Consider the following 18,139-nt stretch of genomic DNA (forward strand, 5'->3'; position numbering starts at 1 on the left):
CAAAGCGATAGCGTTGTAAGGCCAAAACAAAATTTGTTGATTGAAAAAGAAAAATAATAATCGATGACATGTTTCTGTTTCGAACTGAATTCGACAAATATCAGTAATTGTGAATAAAATGCGTTGAAAAACCGTTACATTAAACTAAAACAGAACACTCTTTGATTTCACTTATCTCAATTGCTTATCTGATCTTCTTGAACATGGAAACAAAATGTGACCTGCTTCGATATGTAAGTATAGCAACGGCAACTTTGAACTTAAGGTTTCTACACGAAATTTCTCTTGAAGATAAAAAAAGCATCCCTCTGAGTAGATTGCACCAACTGTTTACATAAATTTGGACCAAACCGACTATTGCGTGAGACCACCATACCGAATCAACTTGAATGATTTGCCGTGTTCCTAGAAGCACAGTTCCATAAGGACCTCATTTACAACTGCGCGGGTCACAAAGAGATAATGAAAGACGAAGAAAAAAAAACGTTAATTGAGCAAACATATTTTGAAACTGGATCTATGTCTTCCGTTCAACGCTTTGCCGCATTTACACTTGACGATGTGGTTTCACTCGATGCAGATGTTTCTCATAATTAGTCGGTTTTTTTTTCTGACGCATTTTTGCCTCAACTGTTGAATTATCAAGAGCAAGCGTAACATGACTTTGATTTTTATTCAGCTTTGTCGCTTCCCACATTTTTGTGTTTTGCTTCGGTTAATTTACTTACGGTGGATATGTTGCACATTAATTGCGTCTAACTAAAGAAAAGCAAAGCCGACTGCAATCGCATGCGTTGGGAAAGAGTGCTACCAATTCATAAAAGAATGTGCGTAAGTAATTTTTGCTGTCAAGACGATGTTTGGAGCGATGTAACCTGAGACAAATGCACTGAATAACACATTAGTTCCAATTGACGCGCCACTACGACATGTACTTGGATTGGCTGTCGTTGTCTTACCTCAAGCAAACCACTTTTCATCCTTCAATTTTGAAACAGAGGAAGCATTTCAGATAACCGTCAAACGAATCATTCAATCACTTCAGATGACATCCTTTCATTCACTTACTTTGTATTGATATTGAGCTACAATCTGAAAAGCAAGCCTGTGAAAAAACCCTATCTATTCGAATCAAAGTAGGCTGTTTTACGGTTTGAACATTTATTTCAAGAAACAAACAAGTGCTTTGAACTTATTACATAATTCATCGTTCATTCGATTCACGTTTCATAACGTTTCGATATAAATTTTTTTGACTCTTGTCATTCACGATTCGATCTGAATAATTTTCAACAAAAAATTACCAGATTTCATTCTTCGTTCGATTTAACCAACTAACTAAATTCGAATGTGATATCGCTTTCGTATTGCAATACAAAAGACGATCACCAGTCTTGTGTGTGTATGTGATTTTCATAGAAATATGAACGTGATTTTATAAGAATAAATGTCAAAATACGAAAAAAAATAGAAAAAAAGGTATGAAGCGCAGAATTGCATTACCGATCGGTTTTATTCGCGGTGCATTGCGGATACCTTGGTGCTAGTCTTCTTGTAACGCTTCACGGCCTGTTGCATCGGGTTGTTGGGTGCAGTGACATAGTGTCCATTTGAGCTGGGAGCGATTTCCGTGTCGGCATCATCATCCCCATCCTCGTTGGCGACCACGGTGATATACTTGCGCTTTAGTGACTTGTGCGATGCAGACTTGCCGGTTTTCGCCAGATTCGGCTGTCCATCGATTGTTTTCATCTTCATGCCATGAACCGATTCCCAATGTAGGAACACCAATGCCTTCTTTGAGAATTTTTTCGGGCAGAAAATGCAAGTGTACTGCTTCTTTTGCCGAGTAATGCCCGATGTGCCAGGCTCGTCGATATTTTCGACCTTTTCGACCAATGGCGATGATTTTGGCACAGAGGCGGCAGCAGTAGTAGCGACGACGGCTGGAATAACCTTTGGGACGGTCACGATGATCGATGCCGCTGAAACCGTTGTAGCTGATGACGATGCTTCTGGAACGATGGCTGGTGGATCAGCTTTGGCGATCGGTGTGCTTTGTGGGCGCACATTTTCCTTACCTTCGTCGTCGTTCGGTTGGACCGTTTCATCGTGAGCGTCACCATTCGATAGATTCTGTTGAACTGGCTCCATTTCGTGAGCTTCCTGTTCATTTTCAATCACTTCATTTGCGCCGTTCTCAGCAGCTTCAGGCTGCTCTTGTGCCTCTTCCATGTCTTCGTTGTCATGGTCCGCTTCGGATAAACCATCTTCAGTATCACTTTCGACCGTCACGACATCCACCACTTGTTGCTCATTAGCATTCTGACCGTGTTGGTCGATTTGAGCGAAGAAATTGTTGATTTCTGTAAAAGTAACGCAATCATCAGCAACTAATAATTGATGCAATCAATTTGATTTTTTGCAAAATCAAAACGGAAAGTTTTGTGTGAACATTTTCATTTAAAAAACAAGTTGAAAGTACTTACGATCACGAATAGAATCCAAAAAATCTTTCATCATTTGAGCGTTTTCGATGACAGCATTGTTTTCAGCCTCTAGCTTCTTCAGTGAATTGGAGTGTGCATCAATGACCTCTTGCAAATTGGCCCGCATGGCCGCGAATTCGTTTTGCTTGTGGGCGATTTCATCAGCATGCTGAGCTTTCGCGATGTCCAATTTATCAGCCATGGCTAGACCAAAGTTCTCGTACTTGCCACGAACGTCCGCCAAATTGCCTAGCAAAAATGCAACTTCAGTCGCTTCGTCCTGGTGATTAAGCTTTGCTACTTCAAGCGATGCGCAAAGAATAGAAAATGAATCGTCTTTGTCGATGGCGCTGATCTGAAGTGATTCTTCCATTTCTAAACGTACAAACGAAACGAACGAAGGGCAGTTTCAATTAGAAATCTAATTTTCTGAACTTAATTTTACGGTAAATCTACGAAATTACGTTTCTAAACAGGATTTTAATGGTTCTCAAACGAATTTCGAAAATGAAAATCGGAATTAAAAATGGAAAACGCTTATGAAAAATTCGATTAAAATCGTTAAAATCCGATAAAAGTTCCCTTAACACACCCTTTCACTTTCGTTTACACTGAATGAAAGCAGATTTCAGTGCTTTTCAGTCAACCGAGTTTGTGGTTATGTGCAATGACATGTATTTTCGCGTTAGTGCAAAAGTGACGCCAACTTCAACACGCGCTCAAATAATGCGTCGACGAATGAAGACAGCCATTTTTCTGGCGAACAAAAAATTTCATGAAGAGTTGAAATTCTATCGAGAAATAGAAGACGCAAAAAAAACAATTGGTTCTAGAATGTTCATTGCGGTGAATTCTCAAACAAAACCAAACACAATGAAACGAACGGTCGATTTCTGCCACTGTCAATGGATATTCGATAAATCAATGTTCAACAAAAAAAAAATGTCACTGAATTGCACTGAAAATGGAAATATTCTTATTTTTGACGATTTTTCTGGTCCTCAAAATAGAATGGAAATCTTCTCCACGCTTAGAATGACGAAACTTCCAGTAAAATGATGCAAATTCACGTATTTTCACTGTCTCATTGCCAATTCAAGAAAAAAACATCCATAATTCGATTTTTTCGGCATTTTTCTTTCTTAAAATGTCAACCATCGATCAACTTGAATGAAAAAAAGGCGAAAAAATGAAAAAACTCACCTAAGACAGCACTGGATTTTTTTTCACACGAGACAAACAAAAATATTCAAGCAGTTCAACTGCGACCAATTTCAACGAGTGACAATAAGAAAATGATGCGTGCGATGTCCGGCAAAATGATGTTGGTCCATGTACGAATTGTCAACCGTTAGTTTTCTTTAGATGGACAATTTCGCACACAACTCAGAGAAAGCGCGCGTGCTAATGACAGATGGTTGTCACTGTCTAACGTATCACTCATCATTAATTGGTTCGTGTCGAACTCGCTCTGCATATTGGCTACTTGAAACAATCGACGCTTTGTATTGGTATTGGTGATGTGCATGACAAGTGCTTCGATGCGGTCAACACAAAGTTGAGACAGATTGTCGTCCCTGTTGTTGTCGTTGCCGTTGTTGTTGTCGTCATGCTGATTCGCAAACGTTCAAATATGCATCGCATGGAGATTGAAATATCAACTCCGAAAATTGTGTCGTTCGCTGCCGAATACACACAAACACACAAACACACAAAGCGTATGAATCCGATGCTCGAGCTCATTCTTACCGCAAATGGTTTTACCGCTATCTTGTTTTCACTTCAAACAACAAACACATCCCAGCATTCGATTTTGAGATCCGAATTTTTCATGTAAATGAAATATGCCAACAACAGAACATTCTGATTCGATTCATGGTGAATTAATACGTTTTCATTTCAATCGAAAAACAACTGACAAAAATATCCAGCGATGGTATTCCAAAATCAACGATTCTGTCAAACGCACACGCAGTCTCACTCAGTTTTGAAACCAATTTCGGTTCTGCGATGTTTTTTTTCTCCATAGTTTCGGTATCGTTTTCAGCAGAGCAACGCCAACGGAATAAGAAAAAATGAATATGACAGTGTTGCTTGTTTGAACATAATCGTTGCATCGCATGCTAAAAAAAGGATTTGCAATTAATTTTTTTATGGCAAATGGAATGAATACCACTAAAATAGCATTGCTGTAGAGCAAACAAAAAAAACCAAGAGCCGGCAAAATGATGAATTGCTAAAAATAAATCAAAAATCATTAACGCAAAATGCGAAGAAATTCAATGTCAACGGTTTTTCTCGTTTGCTTTGCGTTCGGTTCAAAACAAAACGGCGTGAGTGCAAACATTGCTTGCGTTTCACGCGCTGAAATGTACAGTTGGTGGTGTTCGCATGATTTTAGCGGATATGAGTGTGACATTTAGTTTAGTGTGTGTATCGAAATGCCGGGAGAAAGAGAGACGACCGTAAGAAGAAAGAGAAGAAGAACAACAACAAGAAAAAGGCGCAAACAGCGTTGTGTGATGCGGTTGTAAACTGTTTTAGTTGAGCACATTTGTGTTTATTTTTGTCGATGGAAATGTACCTTTTGCCATACTGTTGCAAATGCACTCTCCCAATGCTTCGATCAATGTGCAAATATTGATATGTAAAATTGTATTGTGGCAAAATATGAAAATAGCAGAATGCACAAAAATAACTCGGTCGTCTCCCTCTCCCTTCATCGGCATGTACATCCATCTTTCTCTCTCTCTCTCTCTCTCTGTGCTGCAAAGTGAGCCCGCACACGGTCATCGAACGAAAAAGGCACGTCAGTTTATTGAATCATGTTGATTTTGTTTCTTACCTCTTTTTTTTCATCAAGTTTTTAAGGCATTTTTAGCACCTTGTGTATGCGCAAAGGTCGGTGAAATATTATAGAAGTAGCTGTTTATTTGCGATTGGCATGAAAGTAATGTGGCATGTATACGCATTTAGCACTTTCGATAAGTGCACATTGTTACCGGCCGTGATCTCTGTACACACAGCCTGAGTTGGTCGTTGATTTTTTTATACCATTTCTGTCTACTTCATTTTGATGATACGTGCATCATGAGTTAATTACAAGCCAAATACCATACACCTCTTGGATGAAGCAAATCGTTCGATGTGTCCATTAGCATTTCTCTTACTCAATGCGCATTTACACACTCTCTCGCACACCATTGCACAATGTTCGACGTCATGGAAAACTACTGAACGTTCTTCTGTGTGTTGATGTGTCATTTCTAATTTCGTTCACTTCATTTTTTTCCGAAGAAGAGAGAGAGAGCAAGAAAAGTTTTTCATGAACCAAAAAAATCGGATTTCTGCCATTTTTTCGGAAGATTGTTGAGATTTTTCAGAAAGTTACATCAAATTTCAAATCAAAGTCAGAATCATTATACAAATTCGAATTCGATTGAGCGTTCAAATGTCCGGATCGAACCGCTCTACGATGACATTCGAATGATTTGCATGCAATTCAATGACGAATTCAAAGTGACCACTAGCGACATCATTCCAAATTGAAATGAAAACACAGCACATTGATTCACGACCGTCACAATGTAATGTGACAAAATGTGGAATGAATTTTTGACATTGAAAGCGAATTCGCACTAAATTTTCAAAGATATCGGTTTTTTCCTTCTTCTCAAAGCAATGGCCATTCAAAGTAATGCAATTCAACTGATTCGCGGCGGAACAATTTATCAAGTATCTTTACGATTTCAAATAAATTAACCAAATTCAATGTTATTGCATCACGCAGCCGTCTACCTAGTCGAGTACAATTGAAAAGCATAATGCAATCGCTAAATTATTGCGATTTGCAATGTTTTTTAATTGTAAATATTTTATTCAGCACTGAACTTCGATACAAATTCTTCGAACAATTGTATCGAAGGTTTAATCGTCGTCATTTTGATTGAAGTCTTGAGGTCTGACGTAAATTTACTAAATTAATTTATTTTCAGAATCAAAATAGACCAGAGTTGTGTTGCGCGCTATCCGGATTGGAATTTCATTAAAATGTGTTTTGGTCGATAAATGTAAATCGAACGCCCTATATGAAAGATGCATCCAATGAATAAATGGATTTTTCCAGTCAATCGATTCCAAGAAGCTGATACAAAATCAATTTTAAACCACACGCTACGACATATCAATATTTCAGCGGTGTCTATGGAAAATAGGTAAAATTGTTTTCGACAAATAGTTGTGTTTTGTTTTTGTTTTTTGGATTTGTGACCAACTGTCAGTCTGGTCTATTTTGATATCAATAGCAGTACAATTCCACCCAACAATATACTACATTTGGAATATTTTACAATTTTAATCGAAAATCGGTAAAATAATTCATAAAAAAAACCATTTTGGGATCGGAAAATTTGGTGTTTCTTTAATTGTTGAGAAGAAAATTAAGACCGTATGAATTATTCAGTACAAGTCGTTCAATAGAAAAAAAAATTGAGTGCATAAACGGGGAGTTTATGTATTCAGTTCAAATAGCAATAAATTGAGTATCGTTGAAATATATCAAACGGCAAGGGGTAACGACGTTAGGTAATCAACAGAAAATATTCCATTTTTAACGATGGAGAAAAAAATCCGATTGTCTGTTCCAAAACCGTATTCCATCGATCGTGAGAGCCCCAAATTAAAACAAAGGAAAAAACCAATCTCTGAACAATTCATTTATTCGATCATCACAATGCAACGATGCAATGCACAATCGACAGCGTACGTTTCATTGCGATGAAGGAACAAAACAAATACAATGCAGATTCATTGACCAAATATTTCCATTGAAGACTGCATTTTTATATTTATCATTGTCTACATTGGGATGCCGCTTGAAAAAAAAAAATAGTTAAACCCGACACAGACCCATCGAATGACTTTCCTAATTCGATGCAAAATAAAAATCTTTTTATTTTCTTCGTCTTCTCTCTATTTTTCTTCCAGACTTTTGACCGGTTTTGCTTCGTTTTTTTATGTAATCATCATTTTGAATGGCTGAAGTAGTATGCTAAAAGAGAGGAAAAAAATGGACACAGTAAAATCAAAGCCATGTTATTTAGGGCAGGAGATACGATAAGGATGAAAATTGTATTTCAGCTTCAGAGATTGTGCGCGCGCGCCGCAGACAATGGGATCTCGGGGCAAAATGTGCTCTTCACGCATTACACATAATACACGTAGGCTTTTTCTTAATCTTCGACGTGACTCTTGCTTTTGGTCAAACACGATTTTTATATAATTTCACTCTGCTTGGTTGGTTGCCGTTTTCGGGTACTTTGGAAAAGGACTACGTGCATTTTAAGTGGGGATTGCCTTTATGGTTGCACGCTGATAAATTAACATTGTATCTGCGCACAACGGAATAAATGGCTGTCTGGCGTTCAGGTAATTTTTGTTGTTGTTGTTGTTGCTTCATGCCAAAAAAATCTCCATAATTTATTGTCTTAAATTTTTACTCTTTTCTTCTGTATCTCCATAATTTTCTCAAGGTGTTTTTGCGGACAATCAATGCCACCATTCTTTGTTGCTGAGGTGAACCGTTCGTGAGGTGAGATGTACATTGTACAAACAGAGAGTGCTCGCTATGCATCTTTTCGTTTTAGAAATGTTGCCGAAACTTTTAGAATTCATGTTTGATGGAAACGAAATGCTGCTTGTGCGCAGCAGATTTTTTTAGGGCGAACATTTTGTCAATCCATGATTTCAGCGAAACAAGTTTTCGATTGTATAACCAAGTCGAAACGCATGAAATAGAAAGCCGAAACATGCAATGTCTATTTTTGGCGCCGCCACATTTATTTTTGGAACATAAGCCAGCAATCATGATACGTAAATAGAATTTTAGATGAACGTTGGATGAAACGTTTGGATTTGAATTGCAAATACAACACATACGTCAGTCGATCGGATGACTGACTGATCGATGTTTTAGTCTGGTTTGCCTCTGGTACGCCATCGAATTCGGCTTCTCAGTCGCCTATCGTATTGGCGATTTCAGTTTCCAAAAACCAAAACGAAAACATTGTTTACATCGCAGATTATGGCAACCCAGAAAATTGACCTTGATACTATATACACAATTCTTCTATTTTGTTTAGTCGGTTTCGATTTAGTTTCACTTTTTCCATCTTCTTCGCGTTCTTTCTCATCCATCGGCTGCGTTACAAAGCCACATAAATGCTTGTACGCTTTTTTCTTCGTTATTCCGCACCAGCTTGTGTATTCACGATGTCTGCCCGTTCTCTATATCATGCGGGACGGAGTGTTTTTTCCCTTTTGGTTCTTCCATGTAATAGATACAGTATTCAAGGTAGAATGAATCGTTTTGATCGAAATCGACTCGCCATTCGTGGAGCACAATCAAATGGCTTCATATACATTAGTTGCTGGCTGTGTAACGAATGACTGGCACAGAGATGCGGAAACCATACTACGCATCAAATTGTACGCGATTTAGCCATTAGTTTCACGATTTTGCGCATGTCTAACATGCGCAAAAAGTGTCTGCACCAAGACAACAAGAGGAGGAGGAAAAAAACTCAACGACAGAGCGAAAAGCAGTCAGCATGTTAATACACGAAAGAAGCAAATGGGAAAAAAATGAAAGTGTATATTGTGTACCAAAATATACAAAGGAAAACAAATGCTAAAAAGATTGCGAACGCGCCGTGCTTAAGCTTCATCTTCTTATTGGCTGTCTCTGTGTATGAGCTATAAACCAGCTAGCGATGCTCTTGTACATACAAAATGCGAAGCAGAAACGAAGCATCGAAAACCAATATGTGTATTAAAATCGTGCGCTTTTCGGCTCCGTTTCCACTGGAGCTAAGATGCAGACGCAGTTCCGTGGGTCTGTTTTTTCCCTTCGTCAAAATTAACAACAACATAAATCCATTCTCGATAGAACAAAGGCTGTACAGAACTTGAAGAGAAAAAAAACGAAGCAAAGTGCTCACACCAACACACGCTCACGGTTATTATGACGATATTACGTGTGTATGGCTTTCGTGTGCTGTATTCTGTGGCTTGGGGTCACCTTGATCGTGAAAATGATACACGTACAACAATAACTTTTTCTTCTTTCGTTCTTCGTCAAGATTTTTTCGGCTGTTTCGTGGTCCCTTCTCTTTTCTTCTTTCAATCGACGGCCCTCTTACGACTTGCCGCAAAGAAAAATTACGCAAAGCCAGAATTTGAACAGAAGACGAAGAATAAAACGAGCGACAATCTTGCGCACACACAAGAATTTCAAAATGAATACACAAACTGAATAACAAACAGGCAGTAAAAACAAACGTATACAATCGAAACAGACGCATTTTTTGGTTAGAATGAACCCCGCTTCACTGCCAAATATTTTTTTCTCTCTCCATCGAATCGCTTCATAAAAACCATATGTTGACATAGAATAAGGCAGACAGGAAGATGAACAGTGTTTCAATTAACTAGCTGCAACGGCGAAAATGGAATTGCATTTTTCTGTCTTGGCCCATTTTTTCGTTCATTATGAGTCACCTTTTCAGAGATAGTTATATAAATTCCTCGGAGTGAGCCACAATCGGAAAAACTGAAAATATTCTCGATGAAAATTAAATTTTACCTTGAAATCACTTCGAAACAACTGGCATAATATTTGCTCAGAATTCTAATCAAACCCAAACCATTTTTTTTCTAGTTTTCACGAAACCTTTTATTGATGCAGAAAAAACGGAATGGACAAAGTTATAAAATTCATCATTTGAAAGCCAGTTATTTTCAAAGGAATTTTAACGTTTCAAAACAATTTTTTTTTCGTTCGTCAATCATTTATTGGGAATCTGGCCAAAAATCGTATATTTAAAGAAGAGCAAAAAATGGAGCGCATGCGAATGATCATGACGAGAGAACGAACAAACAACAGGTTTTCAATGATCTTCGATGCGTGATATCGAAGAAAATATCAATTCGATGGTTTCGGTTTATCAACTGATGCTTGATGCATAATCAAAATAGCAAGAGCGATGGTTTGATAGCATCACATACCAAAAAAAAATCGAGAATTTAAAACTATTCAAAAAACGCCAATTTTTTTTTGAAAAAAAATCAGAAGTCTATTATATCCTTAAGCTTCTAAGCACACCTCTCACGATTCAAGCTGAAACCTTCGGGCCATATTTCAATGCTGGCTCAAATTTATGCACTTTGTAAAGCCGCCGATTGGATTTTAGTGTCAGAATGGATACAAAAGACAAATCTAATTTATTTTTCCTTTTCAACTAAAATTGTTGAATTTACTGTTCTGTATTTATTTTTTCTCTTTTCAGACAATTGAACCGAAGACAAGGAATGAGAAGAAGAGGACAAAAAAAAACCTTACACACCTTTACCAATCGAGTCAGGTTCATATTTCTTCTGTTTCGTACAATTGGTTTTTTAAACCATCGTTCTGACATTTGATATGCATTTACTCGATTGTGTATTGTTTAACAAATGAACTCATCTGAGTCATTTTTACGGTAGCCTCGTAAAATGATGCCTAGAAACGCGTGTGCAAAGAAAAAAGGCAGCCTTTTTCTCTCTTTATTTATTTTTTTTCTTTATCTTTTTATTTTATTCAGTGAGAAAAAAAAAACGAAAATTTATTTAAGGCTGTTTTGTGTAAGAGAGGAAACCGCTCAAAAGCCGATACCCGTTTTGAATTTTTCTTCATTTTTATTTATTATCATTGGATGTTAATTCGGTTCGCTTCAATGAGCATAACACAATCGATTCCGAGGAATGGCAAAACACAATGCGCCACTTCGACGCTTCGGTTTGAAAGTTTTTTGGTTTGGAGAGTGAATTTTGCAAAAGACCTAGAGTATTCAATCAAAATATGATTTAAATGGCTCTTTAATATTAATGCCAGAGATTTTAATATTAATGCCATAGATAATGAAAATTGAACCATTGTTCTTGTACAATTTTCAATTGAAGATAAATGTTAAATTTGCAGTAAAATTTTAATGAATTTGCAGGCGTCATTGAAAATTTAGTAATTTTCCTTTTTTTAATTGAGAGTTGAAAGAAAATCACGTTTTATTTATTATTCTAAATTTCAATAATAAATGTTTTACTTTTTCTTTTTTTCCAGAACTGCTCCCCCCGTGGCGATTGAGGTAATAGCTTGAATTTTCCCACAATTTCAATTGGCTCATCAAATTCGAGTCTAATTATAGAGCATCGAATTTTCTAAGTGCTTTTTTATTGAAATGAATGCACGACTGACCACCATTAACATCGAAAGATTTGAGCTCATTTAGAGAAAAAAATATGGAATAGAACAGCATACGATCACTATCAAAACATTCACGATACAACTCTCATTGTAGAACTTGTTAATTTTAAATTGAGAAACAAAATAGGAAGCTAACATTCGGTTTTCTGTTGGATCGAAACAATAAAGCGGACGCTGGTCGAGCTATAAATTTTTTGGGGGGACTAAAAAAAAGTAGAGAAAAAAGCCAGTTAGGACCGGTGCACAGTGTGAAGATGACAATAAATTTAGTGATTTTTTCTGAAGTGATAATAAACATCTCATAATTTCTTTTGTTTGCTCTTTATAGGCTTCATCGCGAACGAAGGAAGGAATGAACGGCCAAAGAAGAGAAAGAAAAAAAACAGCCTCCGAAGTGCGAACTATATGAAGCAGCAACGTTAATTATAAAAACACAACCAAATACAATTTATTTTCTGTCCAAATTTTATTTCACGTGCCTTTCGGCCTCATTTCAACTCATCGCATTTAATGCACCGAGACAAAAGGTTACCATGACCATTGTTAGAATTTATGTCTCGTTATTTATTGAGGGGGATTCGATTTTGATTTTTATTATTAAAAAAAATACACCAATGTAATAGCTACGAGCTTGCATAGCTTACGATATAACGACAAAAAGAAACTCGATGGGTTATTTAAATGATTTAACCCCAATCAGAGATGCGGTTAAAGATAAAGCGAGTACAAACAAAAATCCATTTAGCTTAATTATTGAAATTATGAAGCTTAATTCCGTGCCACATCGTATGTTATTGTAAATGGTTAGAGCGCATACAGAAAATGCAATATTTGCACGTTCAAAAATAGACACCAAATTACAATGATGTCACATCATGTGACTTAGATGTCAGAATTTGGTTTTTGGATTCGTATAAGAAATTCTGCCGATAAAAATCAACAATAAAATAAATTGGACTTATATTTTAATTAAAAAGTAAATTGTAAAATATTTTATATTTCGATGGGAGATAATGGAAAAAGTTTTGAATAAAAAGCCAATTGGTTTTCAACCTTGAACTGGAAAATTGTCCCGATTAGATGGGTGACTCTTCTAAATTTTTTATTGAAAACATTGTTTTGCTTTTGTAATATTATAATGATGGTTTATTAGACAATAAAAATAGAATGCGTTTCATTTCCATGGTGTTTTTTTTTCTCGTTTCCATGAGTAAAAATACGATCGGTTGACGGACACAAATGCCCTGTTCTTATCGTAAGTTGTAATTTCACTTTCTGTCCGCTTTTGTTCGAATTTAACATCATCATTTTAAAAAAACGAGGCGTATTAACGTTCAAAAGTTCAATAGCAATTGCAACATTGTTTCGAGCGAGTGCGAGAGCGAGATTATCAAGTCCCATTTTCATAGTAGGTTAGCCAAAACTACATACGTATACATTTACATAGTTGCAATGTTTGTTTGCCGCTTTGAAAATTACACACTATGATTAGATAATTTCCGTTTGGAGGCTAACGAACCGCTTCGTTGGCTGGTTAGAATTTTTCGCTACAATCAAACGCCGCACTCGTTGATGTACTATACAATTTGTTGTTGTTCTTGCCTTGATGTGGCACACAGTTCGAAGGTGGCTTGTGTTCGTATTCTTGATTTATGAGAATATTTACTGCTGTCAGAACGACAATCTTAATGTGTGTTTGGTCATATGTACATTTGCATGGTTTTTTCTCTTTTCTCGTTCGTTTGTTCAAACGATGATAACCCACGATGACTACAACAATAAAAATGATAGACACAAGCACATCAATCCGAACGGATGATGACGATGGAAGAGTAAACAAATAGGCGCGCGCACAATCGAAAGTTATCAGAAGAGATGTTTTCGGTCGTTTATATTCTACTGCTTGTTCCGTACAATCTACTGCGAGTTTATCACGAGAGCGCATCGTTATCAATTTCATTTTTTTTTTCAATTTGTTTTCTTCACTTTTTTTTCGATTTCATTTTACTATTTCGAGTATTTTAAAATCCATTTTGAATTTTCAGCAGGAAAAAAATGGAATCAACCATGCTGTCAATCGAGGAATCAATGTTTTTTTAATCTAAAGTACACGAGAATAAATACGCTACAGGTATTTTGCTGCCTCGCTCTAGATGGAATACACACGCACACACAGACAACAGCATTATTTGACACTCGAACCACGTTTTCCAACAACACTATTTGAACAGGAAAAAAAACGAGATGAACCCACCGATAATTTTGTTTATCCATTTTAACTCTCGTTCGTTTTTATTTACAATTTTTTGGAAGACGGAACAACATTCTATAAAAATCCAAACACATGTCCTGCGTTTACTCGGAAATCGGGACAAAAGGAGGAAAAAGGGTTTACGCACACCATTTCCAACAAGACAAATTATTCGGGCTAAAGGATGTGACAGTTTGTATTTCTTCGCTTTGAGATAACATGGTCTACCTTTTTTGGCACTTGTATTTGAACAGTCGAGATAAGAAATGTCTGTTTACTTTTATGAACACGTTTTGGTCGGATTATTTTGCGTATTAACGATTGATGATGGATGAACTATGGTGAATGCACGAATTTGGCTGACACTATAAAATTCTCCGAATTTTATTCAGACTCACTCAACTGTCGACAATCTAGTGCTATGATATTATTTTCTCTGTAAAAATTGATGTTCAGAAGTTTTTATTTGGATATATGCATCGAAGAATTATGTGTCGAAAATACCATCATATTTATATATTCCGCATGAGTCCCATGAACGTCTCATTTGGAAAACAAAATTGAATCCAGTCATATGTATACACTTATACGTATTGATATCAAAGCCGCCTTCAAAATCAATATTTGCTTCTTTTAAAGTCCAAATGGAAGGCTATTTTTGGGCCATTTCTCATTTGACAAAGAAAAAAACAGCTTGAAAACAATTTTGAAGGTCAAATTCACTTGAAAATTGATCAATATATTACAATGAATTCCACACCAACGTAAAATTGTAGCAAATATTCGCCGGTTGCCCATTGTTATTTCGAACGTGTTTATTCACACATTTTCATAACCACATTCCCATTTCTATTGACACCTCTACAATCGACAAGCATCACTAACAAATTCATCTGTTTGAAATGAACAAAAATGTGATCGTTCTAAAGAAGAGGCAACAAAATTGCATTGAGAAAGAAAAAAAACCAAATAGATCAGCATCTAATAATAGAAGTCTTTTATGCACCACACTAAGTGAATGATTGGTTGCGATTTCGGGCGAATTATTTTCCCGCAGCGGCAAATGTTATTGCTACAACATTTCGGCTGAAACGAATTCACAGTGGTGATAATTGCTAATTAGCTATGCATATTTGAAGAGTTTCGACGTCGCAATTCGTTACGATCACGAACAGAAACGCAAGTTTTTTTTATTACGCAGCCTCATTGTAAGTGCGATGAGGTTCAATATATCGTCTCGTTCTATTGACATTTAAGAAAACTGAAACACATACGCAGCACAAAACTCACGCATTTAAATTGTCGGTAATATTCGATGGTTTCTGCGAATCGCGCTCGTATTCGGTTACGCAAAATGATGCAAGCAAAATGCGGAAAGTCTCGTTGAATTGAACGTATATTGGCTGGAGAATGGGAGTTGATTTGCATTGGCGATATGGAAATGTTACTCTATTCTACTCAAACTGCATCCCATTTATCACGAAACGCAGATGAAAAACTGATTCCGTGTATTGCTTCTGCTGCTGCTACATTTTCCACTGAATTACACCGAATGGTGTGGATCTCGCAGATTTGGCGATGTAGGTGATTTCTCTCTCTCTCTCTCTCTCTCTCTCTCTGCTTCTCAATTTATATAACGCGTGATTTAATTTTCGCCGACGACCAGATTGCAGATGCATTAGATTGTGGTTTTAGTTTTTCTATTTGCACCTTTCCCTGTTTATTTTGCTTTTTTTTTCTCCGTTCGTTGTTGTGGCGAGAATCAGCTAGCCGAAGTGCTGATCGCAAACAACAAATCCGTGCAACGGTCGAGACGAATGAGATTACGAGAGCTAAAATGATCGTAGAATGTGGAGAAAAAAAGTGCTGAGCGTGTTGCAAATGAAAAAAAAATAAACAGTGCAAAGTGACGAGAAGACGTGTAGGTGGTGGAATGCAACAATGCAGCAGCAGCTTTGCACTTCGTTCCATTAATATTATTGTTGGAAAGTTTGTGTGTAATCCAAAGGTGGTTTTACCGGTTGGTCTATGTGTGCATCAGGCAGCAAACACAATGGCACGATCAGTGGACGCGCGAACCGCCCGTTCAGCATGAAAACCAAACAGAATCAACAAACGAACGAAACAGAAACCGAGTTGGAAAAAAAATAAGAAGAAAAAAAACGTAGTGATTTGAAAGAAGAAAATGTGTTCGAATAAATATCAATTTATTTCGCTCATTTGAGTCTCAGTCCATTTGATTGGGAATTTAGATAAAGCGTAAAAAATGCTTTTCATAATTTCCTCATTTTTTTTGCTTCGCCCAAAGTCGAATGAGAAAAAACCTATCGTAATCGCATTTCTCTTTCACGAATGACAGAGATCGGCATTGTATCGATATAGCATGGTAATCCAACATTGCGACTGGTGATTTGGGCGCTCGCGCAGAGCTGCATTGGTTATTGTGTAGGCGAGATATGTAGCCAGAGCGCGAATTTGTACTCAAATGAGCCACAGTTCGGAAATTCCAATACATATTTAAACGGCGCACAGATTTATGGCTTGCGGTTTCTTCTCCCTCTTTTGGCTGCGTTGCGCTCTGTTCATGCAAGAGATCGCGCTTTATAATAAATTTCAAACAAATTTAGTGTTCATTTGTTCGCCTCGCAAATAGTTAATTTTATGCCACAGAATAGATAATTCAGTTTAAATCGAAATTTATGGCTCTTTCTTAAAAAAAAAACTTTTCCACATTGTACACTTACCTGTTTCGCATGAGAGCCTATGTTGGAAAAGCGCATTTTTTGGAAATTTCACACCTCATGTCTCTAGACACACGGAATGATTTTTTTTCCGGATCTTTATCTTTTTTATAAACATACATGTTTGTCGGCTATTTTCACCTTCAATAGACTTTGAGCCATTCGGATTGAACAACAAATCGCACTCGTTATGAGCTGTATCAATACAACGATCATATGTTTTGAGTATTTTGCAATTTCTACGAAATCTAATGCTTAGAATAGACCAGACCAGACTCAGATTTATTTACTTGAAACATCCGCTTGAGATATGGCGAAACTGTTTTAATAAAAAAAAAATTTCAACAACTGAGGACTCATAATAATTTTCAAGCTTAAATAAAATACGGCGCATTGGTGCTCCGTCCTACAAATATGCTTCAATACGTCGATGTATTGAGAGAGAAAAAAATAGCAGCCACACCAAATAGAAAACAACACTAATTTGTGTATACATTTTTGTTCATAGGCGACTGTTTTCATATATCACACTTGTTGCTGATTTAGTCGCGTCTCTTGAGTCATATACAACAAAACGCTTTGTTTTCGCAATTTAAAAAAAAGAACAGATGCTTTTGGCACCGCGCTTATCGTTGCCAAACAGACACGCATTCAGTGTGTATAAATGAATGAACAACACGGAACCGTGTGTTTTCACATTAATTTGTTTGTTTAGGCAAAGTTAGTTGAACCATTGTGACGGAGGCAACCCTGAATCAGTTTAAACGTATCAGTCAAGTTCAATACATTTATAGAACATTTTGTATATTGGGCTTCATACCAGGAACAAATCTTTTTATCCAAACATATTGCGGTAGTCATTCAATACACCTTTTTAGTATGTTGAAACAGATCTAGTGTAAACTTCACAATGAAATAAATTTTTGCGATTTTAAAATGAATTTTCTTTCGACTCTGAATCTGAATCCACGTTTGGATTTGAAGTTTTTCTATTTTTTATGAATGGTCGAAAAAAGATGGAATTTTCCTGACTAACGTACAACAAACCAAGCAATCATTCTAAAATGCAATTTTTCAACCGAGGAACGATGTAACTGCGTGAAACAGCTGTGGTCGATTTGCAATGTCAGTTGAGGCGCACAGTTCATTTGATGGTATAACATGTTTTGGATTCATGGCGTATGCACGAGAAAATATAAATACACGAGCTTGTTTGGTCGATAATATGAATCAGTGCCATTCTTCTAACATTGGTTTAATTAGCCGCCGTTGTTATCACTTTGCTTATTTTTCTATATTCTCGAGACGAAGAAAGAGAGAGAGAGAGAGAGAGAGAGAGAGAGAGAGAGAGAGAGAGAGA

The 18,139-nt window shown here is 36.7% G+C and overlaps 1 protein-coding gene and 1 long non-coding RNA gene across 3 annotated transcripts in view; one reads left to right on the forward strand and one right to left on the reverse strand.

Annotated features, from left to right (window-relative positions):
* Nucleotides 1-1,144: 1,144 nt before the first annotated feature.
* LOC129570948 (uncharacterized) overlaps nt 1,145-18,139 on the reverse strand; it is a 21,714-nt gene continuing 4,719 nt past the window's right edge. Inside the window, exons 2-4 of one of the 2 annotated variants that reach the window (XM_055450673.1) lie at nt 3,693-4,612; nt 2,490-2,864; nt 1,145-2,366 (exon numbers count right to left, since the gene is read on the reverse strand). In XM_055450673.1, the coding sequence (XP_055306648.1) occupies nt 1,513-2,366; nt 2,490-2,862 (1,227 nt within the window). In that variant the 5' untranslated portion in view covers nt 2,863-2,864; nt 3,693-4,612 and the 3' untranslated portion in view covers nt 1,145-1,512. Of the gene's footprint in view, nt 2,367-2,489; nt 2,865-3,692; nt 4,613-18,139 lie in introns of those variants that run through there. The other variant, XM_055450681.1, reaches the window with a different exon arrangement.
* On the forward strand, nt 6,069-12,964 carry LOC129570978 (uncharacterized). The gene is made up of 8 exons (XR_008688193.1): nt 6,069-6,224; nt 6,485-6,703; nt 7,476-7,708; nt 7,817-7,916; nt 8,021-8,079; nt 10,835-10,909; nt 11,644-12,033; nt 12,116-12,964. It is a non-coding gene; the product is annotated as an uncharacterized LOC129570978 (long non-coding RNA).

The sequence above is a fragment of the Sitodiplosis mosellana genome, unplaced genomic scaffold, assembly GCF_009176505.1.
Source record: "Sitodiplosis mosellana isolate CC-2019 unplaced genomic scaffold, AAFC_SMos_1.0 Smas_scaffold_1, whole genome shotgun sequence".
NCBI lineage: Eukaryota > Metazoa > Arthropoda > Insecta > Diptera > Cecidomyiidae > Sitodiplosis > Sitodiplosis mosellana.